General features: G+C 44.7%; 1 protein-coding gene across 4 annotated transcripts; it reads left to right on the forward strand.

Annotated features, from left to right (window-relative positions):
• Nucleotides 1-752: 752 nt before the first annotated feature.
• On the forward strand, nucleotides 753-10,000 carry LOC129150692 (caspase-6). 4 transcript variants are annotated; one of them, XM_054722955.1, is made up of 7 exons: nucleotides 753-829; nucleotides 2,096-2,138; nucleotides 2,654-2,800; nucleotides 3,548-3,624; nucleotides 4,548-4,582; nucleotides 8,409-8,568; nucleotides 9,222-10,000. In XM_054722955.1, exons 1-7 carry the CDS (start codon nucleotides 769-771, stop codon nucleotides 9,458-9,460), a joined length of 762 nt encoding a protein of 253 aa, XP_054578930.1. In that variant the 5' UTR covers nucleotides 753-768; the 3' UTR covers nucleotides 9,461-10,000. The 4 variants fall into 4 exon arrangements, with proteins under 4 accessions (XP_054578930.1, XP_054578919.1, XP_054578922.1 ...); XM_054722944.1 differs by lacking the exon at nucleotides 4,548-4,582 and adding an exon at nucleotides 5,426-5,601; XM_054722947.1 differs by lacking the exon at nucleotides 4,548-4,582 and adding an exon at nucleotides 5,426-5,601 and having other exon boundaries at nucleotides 770-829; nucleotides 2,671-2,800.
• Nucleotides 10,001-11,333: the final 1,333 nt, after the last annotated feature.

Genomic DNA, 11,333 nt, shown 5'->3' on the forward strand with positions numbered 1-11,333 from the left:
GTAAAGAAAGGAACTAGTGCAAACAGCTACACCGTTAGAATGGCTGTGAAGACAGCTGGGAGGTGGCAGCACCACCGAAGGGCCTCCAGGGGAAACTGTCTTCAGTCTCTGATGGGAAGTGCGCTCCCCCAGGGAACCAGCGGGGACCCCGCTGATGTTTACAGCCTTCTCCCCTCCCCCGCACCGGGCCCCCGATTGGCCAGGGCTGCGCGCAGCTCCGATTGGATGGGGAGGCTCAGTCCTGCCGGTTTAAATGGGATTCCGGGGTCTCCTTTCCGAGGGCTGGCTCCGGCGGCAGGGACGGTGCAGGCGGGCAGTTCAGGGCAGGGGCTTAGAGGCTTCTCACAAAGTGCAGATGGCACGGGGGTCCCTGTGCAGAAATGCCTGCTAGGCTCTGCTCCCCCACCCCCCAAGTTGGCCATCAGGAGCCCTTATTAGTGCTCAGGGTTCACAACCTGAAAAGCGAAGACACAACAGTCTTAACCTTTAGGCGAGTCAGGGAGCGCAAACATTGGGGGCCGGGTTGACCGCAGGTGATCCAACTTCGCCTGCTGACATTTCCCAGAGGCAGGTAGGTCCCTCCAGGCGCCAGGCGGCTAAGCCTGCGGGTCCCCGCCCCGCCCCGAGGCGCTGTGCCCCCCACCCCCCCACCCCCCAGCTCTGCTGGGAAGGAAGAAACCTTCACCCCCCGGGGCTCGGCCGGGGCGGAGACGGTGGAGGAAGGGGCGGTGCTGCGGACCAGCTCTAGGAAGCGGAGACGGCCGGATTATGGACGCTGCGCTCGCCGCGATGAGCTCGGTGCCCGGGTCCGGAGAGGCTGGCCCTGCAGGTAGGGGTGCCTAGGGCGCGGGCTCCCGGCTTGGCTGGGCGGCCCGAGGAAGTTGCGGGTCCTGGAGGGAAGCGCTCAGGTCCGGTGGGGGCAGCGCGGCTTTGGGTCCTGGACAACCGCGCGGGGAGCTCGCCGCCTCCGGGCTCCCAGCTCCCCGCGCCGGGCGGCCCCGCCTCGCGGTCCTCGGGGCTCCCAGCTCCCCGCGCCGGGCGGCCCCGCCTCGCGGTCCTCGGGGCTCCCAGCTCCCCGCGCCGGGCGGCCCCGCCTCGCGGTCCTCGGGGCTCCCAGCTCCCTGGGCGCCGGGGCCCTGGCACGTCGGCGGGCGGTCCCGGCGGTCCTGGCGTCCCCGGCGCCTGGGCATGAAGAGCTGGCTTTGGAGGTTGGGCCGGGTTTTGTTTCCTCACAAGGAACAGTTAAAGGTGCTTGCATCAGTGATAGTGGAAGGACGTTTACAAAAACATTTCTGTAAAACAAAGCAACTTCAGGCCCTGGCCCGGTACTCAGTCGGTTAGAGCGCTAACCCTTACGCTAAGGCTGTGGGTTTGATCCCGGGTCCGGGCCGGGCACAGACCAGAACCAACCAATTAATGCATACAAAAGTGGAACAACAAATGGTCCCCCTCTTTCTCTCCCCCGCCTTCCTCCTTCCCTTTCTCCCTCTCCTCTCCTCTCCCTTCCTCTCCCTCCCACTCCCTCCCTTCTCTCTCTAAAATCAGTCAATAAAAAAAGAGATAGTCAGGGGCACTAGCCAGTTTGGCCCAGTGGATAGAGCTTTGGCCCGAGCACCAAAGGGTCCCGGGTTGGATTCCGGTCAAGGGCACCTACCTGGGTCGCAGGCCAGGGCAACCAATCGAACATCGATGTTTCTCTCTCTTTCCCTCTCTCTCCCACTCTCCCTAAAAATCAATGGAAAAATATCCTCGAGTGAGAATTAACAACAACAAAAGATATAGACAAAGCAATTTCCTCTTTCTTTCGAGTTCCATAGTCAAAAGACTGTTATTCTAGGCATATTTTACAATGAATTCATTTGCATATGTTCTCCACTTCTCTGTATGATATTCTTTGCTATTTTGCCGGTAAGAGTTGGGCGTGAGAAAGAATTAAGCCATAGATTATAGTTCATTTGCTTATCATGCAGCAGTTTCTCTTCTTTTCATATACCCTTCGTGTGTGGGGGTCAAGGGCATCCAGATGGGATTTCCTGCTGTTTCACTGCCAAAAGTCAAAAAGTAAATTAACAAAAGTCAACTTTTGTTTTAATAGGTGAGGAACAAAACATGACAGAAACAGATGCCTTCTACAGGAGGTAAAAAATATTGTCTTTCTAATAAAGGTCTCTTCCTATGGTGGTCATGATCAGACTAGAAAAATCAAAGCAGGAAAGGGGCCTGGGAAATGGAAGGTAGAATTGAGTGTGGCAGGTTTCACACTTGAAGAGTTCATTTGTAGCTAATATACAGGTTAGTGCCTGCCCTGGTTGGGAAAGGACTTAGCGTGATGTTTGAAATATTGAAGAGTTGGTATGGCCTCGGCCAGGCCACTGTCCTTGGTTGCTGGATCCTGGAGACCCCGGGGAGAGACACCCATGTAGATGGGTGGGTGGGTGCTCACAGTGGCCGCTGTTTACCAACTGGCACAGAAATATGTCAGGGCTGTCCTTGCTGGTGTGGCCACGAGGCCTTCAGTGCCCTCCAGGGGCAGGTCAGCCCGCCGAGGAGGAAACGCAGACCTCTCTCTACACTCCACGTGGACCTTGGGCTCGGAGGAGCTCATTGTTTAATAAAACCTAAAGTGATTGTTTTTTAAATTTTTCATTAACAGTGAAATGTTTGATCCAGCAGAAAAGTACAAAATGGACCACAAGAGGAGAGGACTTGCTTTAATCTTCAACCATGAGAGGTTCTTCTGGCACCTAACGCTGCCAGAAAGGCGAGGCACCAACGCAGACAGAGACAATCTTATGCGCAGGTAGCAGTCTTACCTACCTGTCAAGGGGAGGAGGGATTTACATGATAGCTACTGATGGAAACTCGTCCGCACTGAAGAAATAACAGAGCGAGAGTTTTTGAGGATGAGCCTCAGTTGGGCACAGCCCCCTTTAAGAACTTGCCTGAGTTTTCTTCCTAACCCTGTTCTGTTCAATGTGAACAGGCTCTACATTGTTACAGATGTACAGTTGACCCTAAAACTCAGGGGTTAGGAGTGCTGAGCCCCCGCACAGCCAAAAATCCACATCTGACTTTTGACTCCTCCAAAACTAAGTTGTCCCTCAGTGTCCACAGGCGAGTGGATCTAGGACCCCTGTGAGTACCAAAATATACAGATGCTCAATGTACAATGGCATAGATAATGCGTACAGTCGGCCCTCTGCATCCACGAACTCCCAACTGAGGATCAAAAACAGTACAGGTATTTATTGAAGAAAAAAAAATCTGTGTAAGTGGACACTTGCAGTTCAAATCCTTGTTGTCCAAGGGTCACCTGTATTTGCAGAGTAGACACAATATTCTAACTTGAATCCGTTATCATTACTAGTAAATCCTTTCCTATCGCGGATGACCCAGGAAAACTGTCACTGTCATATTTGGTTTTTCTTTTCCCTTAAAGAAAAGACAATTTTTGTGTCATCAAAAGTATATAAATTTCCTCAAATAAGTAGGGTATGTGACAACTTTGAATAGCTCATAAGCTAATATTCAGTTTATCTATCACCAGGTTTTCAGATCTAGGATTTGAAGTGAAATGCTTTAACGATCTTAAAGCAGAAGAACTACTGCTCAAAATTCATGAGGGTAAGTAGTTTTCCTATTCATCTTCCTCTGATGGCACTGAGTACTTAAATACCCTATTTGTAAAGACAGATCCAAATAATTAACTGTGTAGTAAAAAGTCTTACTAATTAATTTGGCATGCGTTATAGGTTTTTGGTTTTGCATCTCTGCATATATGTTACCCACCAGATTTAGAGACCCTTGCAAAGTATTATTCCTCCAAAGCTTATATTCAGCCTACCATTAGTTATAGTCTGTTATTCTAGAAATGAATAAAATGACCTTTTCATTTGGCATTTAAAAGTTTAAAATGCAAACACTAGTGATTTTTTAATTGACTCCTTCCATACTCTAAGTTGTTATTGGCTTCAAAATACTGGTGATTTAAATAATTTATCTCTCAATTTCTATATCAGTGTATAATAGGTATTTTAACAATTTATCTTTATCATAATAATCACTGCATGCCATGGATTTTCAAGTCATTTGCCAATGGAATATTATAATATTTATATAATTTAAACTTTCTGCAGAGCTCTTTCTTTAGGTATAATTGATATATAACATTATGTTAGTTTCAGGTGTACAACATAATGATTCGATATATGTGTACATTTCAAAATGTCTGGTTACCATCTTTTAGGCTCCAAATATAAATGAGATGATATGGCATTTGTCTTTCTCTGACTTATTTCACTTAGCATAACATGTCCATCCATGTTGCTGCATAGTAAGATTTCATTCTTTTTTAATGACTGAATAATAATCTATTTTATATATTTATATTAAATGTGTGTGTGTGTGTGTGTGTGTATACACCACAATTTCTTTATCCATTCATCCATCAATGAACACAGGTTATTTACATATCTGAGTTGTAAGTAATGCTGCATGAACATGGAGATGCATATATTTTTTCAAGTATCTGTTTTCATTTTCTTTAGATAAATACCCAGATGTGGAATTGCTGGATCACATGGTAGTTCTATTTTTTATTTTTTAAGGAACCTCCACACCAGGGCTCTTCTTTAATCTGCATATCATTTTATTGTTTTGTTTTTGTATATCATTTTAATTTTAACTGGCTGCTTACCAGCTTTTCTACTTTGCTTGCTCATAAGCTTTGGAGGACATCGTGTCTTAATACTCTTTTGGAAGCTCTAAGTGCTGTAGACATATATTAAAGGTGCTGCATTCATTGGAGGTACAGCAACACATAGAGAATTAAGTAGTTTCTGGGTCTCTCCAGTCCACTCTAGGAGGCACTCTGCTGACCCATGTAACTTTTATTGCCAAAATGACTTGGATCGTGAAGGGCGTTCCCCATAATATCCCCTTTGTTTTATGTCATTGTTCTGTGTTTTAGAAAAACTAATGAAATCTGTTCAAACTATTATTTTGAACTTGAATAATTTTGATTTTTAATTTAATTTCTGGCTCTAGCCGGTTTGGCTCAGTGGATAGAGCGTCGGGACTGAAGGGTCCTGAGTTCGAGTTTGATCAAGGGCACATACCTCGGTTGCAGGCTCCTGGCCCTGGTCGGGGGCATGCCGGAGGCAACCAGTCAATGTGTCTCTCTCCTTTCCACTTTATCTAAAAAGCAATGGAAAAATTATCCTCAAGTGAAGATTTAAAAAAATAATTTTAAAAAAAAGTTGTGTTTCATTATAGACATTTTACATTTATTCTAAGAATAACAAGTTTCCTCCCTCCTGCAATCATATGTATGTAACTTATTCTGGTATTAGTAAATTGAATTTTAATACGTAGATAATAAGCATCTGATTTTCATTTCTGTCTGAATTTTGGGGGGGTTTTCTAGCATCAACCTCTAGCCATGTAGATGCCGATTGCTTTTTATGCGTTTTCCTGAGTCATGGCGAAGGCAATCACATTTACGCATATGATGCCAAAATTGAAATTCAAACACTCACTGGCTTGTTCAAAGGAGACAAGTGTAAGAGCCTGGTTGGAAAACCCAAGATATTTATCATTCAGGTAAGACTGATGATGTTAACATCTTAATTGTAAAGCCCAGGGCCTGTACATGTGATTATTAAGAACTAAAGCCAACTTCCAAAGTATCTTTCTCCAGTACTGGAAAGGCCCTTTATGAATTCTAGCCAGAGTTACAATTTGAATTATTGGTAGTAATTCTTTCTTAACATAAAAAATAAATAAAGACGATCGGTGTCTTTATTACTTGGATTGACATTTGAAATGACTCAGAATAACCAATGTGCTACTGCATGGCCCGCTGGTATCCAGGTGGAGCCACCAGAGAAAGCACCTGCTGCTGGGAGAGCGTGGAGCAAGGCGCCTGCCCAGACGGCCTGGTCCTCTGGGAGCTGGAGAGCGTGTGAGCCAGGGGCAGGGGTGCAGGCGTGCAGAGCTCTAGTCCTAGCCTGCTTCATCCTTTCACATTCTCCCTTACACCGAGATGCCGTGTCCCCCCTGCCAACTTGGTATTAGGATAAAAGTATTTTTAGGCCTCAATAACATCATCTGGTACATCAATAAGAATTTTGAACAAAAAAGAGAATTCCTGATGTCCCAGTGCTGCAGTTCTGTATTTCTGAATGGCATGGAGCACCGGGACCACATTCTCCATCTGCCATAGAACATTGAGGGGGGGAGTGGGGTCTATTAGAAAAGAAGTTACAGATAATTCCTTGGTTTCATGTGTGGACAACTGTGTTGAGGTGTCTGTGGGACATGCAGTTGGAAGGACAGGGGTAGAACCTAAGAGGCAGCCAGGGTTGGAGAAATAAATTTTGGAGTAATGAGGAGATGGGTGGTAATGGAAGCAAATGAATTTACCCACGGCGAGTATGGCCTGAAAAATGAGCAGAGGAGAGAGGCTGAGGAGAGTGGCCAGAGAGGTAGAAAAATGACATCTATTGCTGCATGCAAAAAGGGGGCCAACGCTGTCCAAGACAAGAGGACCGGAAATTACTAATGAGCTCTCCTGTGGGAGGATAGCCACACAGGAGGAAAACATTTCACTGCCTCCGATTCATCTATGAGAAGGAGACAAAATCGCACCTCCTCATGGGGTGGTTGTGAGATTAAAACGAACTGGCCTAACAAATGAAAAACACTTAGTGCCTAGCACATGGCAAGCCCTCAATTAAAGGCTGGCTCTGGTTCGAGCATCGTGCCAGTACGCGAAGGTTGCAGGTTCGATCCCCGGTCAGGGCACACACAAGAATCAACCAGTGGATGCATAAATAAGTGGAACAACAAATGCATGTCTCTCTTCCTGCCTTCCTTCCTCTCCCTTCCTCTCTCTCTCTAAAATCAATAAATTAAAATAAAAAAAAAACACAACTAATTTTTTAAAAATAAAGGCTAGCTCTTATTGCAATTGATTTGGCACCTGATGGCATCAAGTTCCAGGTGTTCTACATTATATTTAGGAAGACAGTAGGAAATAAAGTCTGAAAATAAGCGTGATAATTCTAAATAAGATTAAAATCTCCTGATTTTAATATCTGAAAACTTTGAAATCACTCAGGACTTTTAAAGGACTTTCTGTTCCTTTGAAAGCTTTTTCATTCTTTAACCATTTCGTTGTTGATTTATAATACTAAACAGTCTGTCAGGTCATGTATTAAGTAGACCAGGGCTGCCAGAACCAAGTCCACAGACTGGGTGGCTTACACTATAGAAATTGACTTTCTGACAGGTTGTGGAGGAGTCTGAGATCAAGGTGTTAACAGGGTTGATTTCTCCGTAGACCTCTCTCCTTGGCTTGTGGATGACTGTCTCATCCCTCTGTCCTCTCACGGTCTTTGTGTGTGTGTGTGTGTGTTGTGTGTGTGTGTGTGTGTGTGTGTGTGTCCTAACCCCTTGTTATAAGGACACCATATAGTGGATTAGGAGCCACGCATATGACCTCATTTTACCTTAATCACATCTTTAAAGACCAAATTTCCAACTACAATCACATTTGAGGTACTGGCGGTTAGGACTTCATCATATACATTTTGGAAGGGGAGTCCATGATAGTCATTTATGAATAGAAATTAGTGTCTTTGTGTGAGTCAGAATTAGTGGCTAAGAATTTGAGACCTCACTTTCAAGTAGGAGCAAAAGGAAGAAGGCACACTTCTCAGGTCAAATATTGTCATTTTAACCCTTAACCGTTTATGGCAGCCAGTAGGCAAGCAAAACCCAATCTGGGAACATATTATTTAGGCAAATACTATAGCTTTTTCTTTTTTAAAAAAATATATTTTTATTGATTTCAGAGAGGAAGGGAGAGGGAGAGATAGAATCATCAATGATGAGAGTGAATCATTGATCAGCTGCCTCCTGCACGCCCCCTCCTGGGGATCAAGCCCACAACCCAGGCATGTGCCCTTGACCGGAATCGAACCCGGGACCCTTCAGTCCACAGGTGGATGCTCTGTCCACTGAGCCAAAACAGCTGGGGCAAATACTATAGCTTTTTAAAGAAAGGATGACTCTTGGTGCTATGGTACGACTTATCTATAAGGAATTTTTTAATTCACAGACACTTTCTCCTCTATAGTGTACCTTTCAATCAACAGAATTTACTGTATAGTTGTGGATGCCAATATTTTTTATTATAAATATTAACTAAAAGAAAACCTAAGTAGGGGGAAAAACTCCACTTTAGTCTGCTCTAAACCTGAATGTTGTGGTTTAAAGTGCCTGTAAGTGGCTTCTGTTGGTGTCAACATGAAGGTGTACTGAATTATATATGTATCCGCTGTACACAGTAAGCATTGGGAAGAAAGGGGCAGGTAAGTGAGGTGGTTTTCCTCCATGTCTTGTAGGCATGTCGGGGAAACCAGCATGATGTGCCAGTCATTCCTTTGGATGTAGTGGACCATCCGGCAGACAGGCTGGATGCCAATGTCACCCAGGTGGATGCGGCCTCCGTGTACACCCTGCCTGCTGGCGCAGACTTCCTCATGTGCTACTCTGTTGCAGAAGGTGTGTGGGTGTTTAATACAAACATAGAATTGGCTCTCCGGGCTGAGTTCCGTAGGCTTCATCTTGGCTTGACTTGGGTCACGTTTTTCTATTGGGACGAGGTGGTTTGGTCCTGAAGCTCACAGGCATAGAATGGATTTCTTTGATCAAGTAACACAGAGTGATAGGTGAAAATGTAAGAATACCTTCTAGAAAAGTCATCCCTGAGAACTCCAAGTCTAAAGCTCCCAGGGTCTAATTGTATCGAATATTAGCAGGCTGCTAGGAATCACTGATGGTGATAGTGTCATTTGGTCAGACGCATGGGAAGCTTTGTTGAAAAATATTTGGTGATGATTGTTGGTTTGCAGTAATTTTATGATTTTCTTCTTTCTAATCTCTTGTCTCTCAAAATCATCGCCTGGCTACTACTATCTTGGAAACTTTTAGGTAATTAAGTAGAATTAACCCCATTTTTATAGAACTATATAGAATTGATCCCTTTCCCACATGAGAATAGTCAACAGGGAAAAATATACAAAACTGTATCATGGATACATCCTTGTCTTTTCCAAGGTTTTTTGAGGCTTTATACCTCTGTGATTATAAAGGTGTTTTAAGTCATAATAACTGAATGCCAGAAAACTTCAGTCCTTTTTCCTACCCTCTTTTAGGTTATTATTCTCATCGGGAAACTGTGAATGGCTCCTGGTACATTCAAGATTTGTGTGAGATGCTGAGAAAATTCGGCTCCTCCTTAGAATTCACAGAACTCCTCACACTGGTGAACAGGAAAGTTTCTCAGCGCCGAGTGGACATTTGCAAAGACCTAAGTGCAATTGGAAAGAAGCAGGTCCCCTGCTTTGCCTCCATGCTAACTAAAAAGCTGCATTTCTTTCCAAAATCTAAATAAGGCTGTTTTGTTTTATGTATTTGTAGTCTAAATAGATTTCTCTTTTTATATAAGTAAGTGTCACTAGATTGAAATTTATGGTACAGCAATTTAAAACGCTTTAAGGTTTAATGAGAGAACTTTTAAAAAAAAATACTTCAGCCCTAGCCGCTTTGGCTCAGTGGATAGAGCGTTGGCCTGCGGACTGAAAGGTCCCAGGTTCAATTCCAGTCAAGGGCATATCCTGGGTTGCGGGCACATTCGCAGTGGGAGGTGTGCAGGAGGCAGCTGATCGATGTTTCTCTCTCGTCGATGTTTCTGGCTCTCTGTCCCTCTCCCTTCCTCTCTATAAAAAATCAATAAAATATATTTTTAAAAAAATAGTTCATATTGGGCATGGTAAAAGGGTTTGGTAGATAAACTAAATCTTCAGGGAATTACTATAAATAAAAATCAACAAACATTTGTAATACTCGATTTTTTTTATGTTGCAAGGTTACTCAAAATATCTGGCTGATTTAACTTGTATTTTGTGAATTTTTTAAATAAAATTTTATAATGTTTTTTAAAGATTTTTGAAACCCAAGAGTAATTCATGTTTTTATCAAATTTTTCTAATTCATATTTTTATTCATTTATATTGGCAGGTATACTGTCTCTGTTGCAACTAGTCAACTCTACTCCTATAGTGCAAAAACAGCCATGGTCAATAAATGAGCATAGTTGTGTGTCAATAAAACTTAATTTATAAAAATAGGCATAGGTAATAGCTTGCCAGCTCCTACTCTAATTCACACACCTTCCCAGATGTTCCTTTAGACTGTGTGCAAGAATTCAGAAGCATCCTTTCCACGTTCTAGACTTTCCCCAGCGCTACACCTGAAAATGCCACAGGCCTTTTCCCTCTTTCTTGGGTACCTAATATGGACCAGATATTATTGGCACTGGGGCGGGTGCATCAGCAAACAAAGCACACCATCTCTGTTCTCCTGGAACTTATGTTCAGGTGTGACATTTGTAGAATATCTATCTTGGGTTTGCATGTTCAGAGTACTTTATCTCACTTTATTCTCATACAAATCAATCCTATATAATAAAGAGGTAATATGCAAATTGACCATCACTCCAACACACAAGATGGCCACACCCATGTGGGCAAAATATAGCTGGCAAGTGAGGGCAGTTGGGGGCCATCAGGCCAGCAGGGGAGGGCAGTTGGGGGGGCCAGGCCTGCAGGTGAGGCCAACTGGGGGTGACCAGGCCTGCAGGGGAGGGCAGTTGGAAGGGACTAGGTCTGTAGGGGAGGCCAGTTAGGGACAATCAGGCCAACAAGGGAGGGCAGCTAGTTGGGACCAGGCTGGCAGGGGCGAGCAGTTAGGGGAAGACCAGGCCGGCAGGGGAGGGCAGTTAGGGGCTACCTGGCCGGCAGTAGAGGGAAGTTGGGGGTGACCAGGCTGGCAGAGGAGGGCACTTGAGGGTGACCGGGCCAGCAGGGGTGAGCAGTTAAGGCTAATTGGGCAGGCAAGGGAGCAGTTAGGCATTGATCAGGCCGGCAGGAGAGTGGTTAGGGGGTGATCAGGCTGGCAGCCAGAAGAGGTAAGGGACAATCAGGCAGACAGGCGAGTGGTTGGGAGCCAGCAGTCCTGGGTTGTAAGAAGGATGTCCGACTGCCAGTTTAGGCCCGATCCTGGACATCCCTTGAGGGATTCCAAATAGGAGAGGGTGCAGTCTAGACTGAGAAACACACACACACCCTCCACCCAGTGCACGAATTTCATGCAGCCGACCTCTAGTGGTATTGTCATTATTTTGATCAGAGGTCAGGTTAATTGCCTAGAATCTCTAGCTAATAAGTGGCAGAGCCTGCCTGACCCCAAAGCCCATACACTCTCTC

Source organism: Eptesicus fuscus, chromosome 2 (assembly GCF_027574615.1).
Source record: "Eptesicus fuscus isolate TK198812 chromosome 2, DD_ASM_mEF_20220401, whole genome shotgun sequence".
NCBI classification, from domain to species: domain Eukaryota; kingdom Metazoa; phylum Chordata; class Mammalia; order Chiroptera; family Vespertilionidae; genus Eptesicus; species Eptesicus fuscus.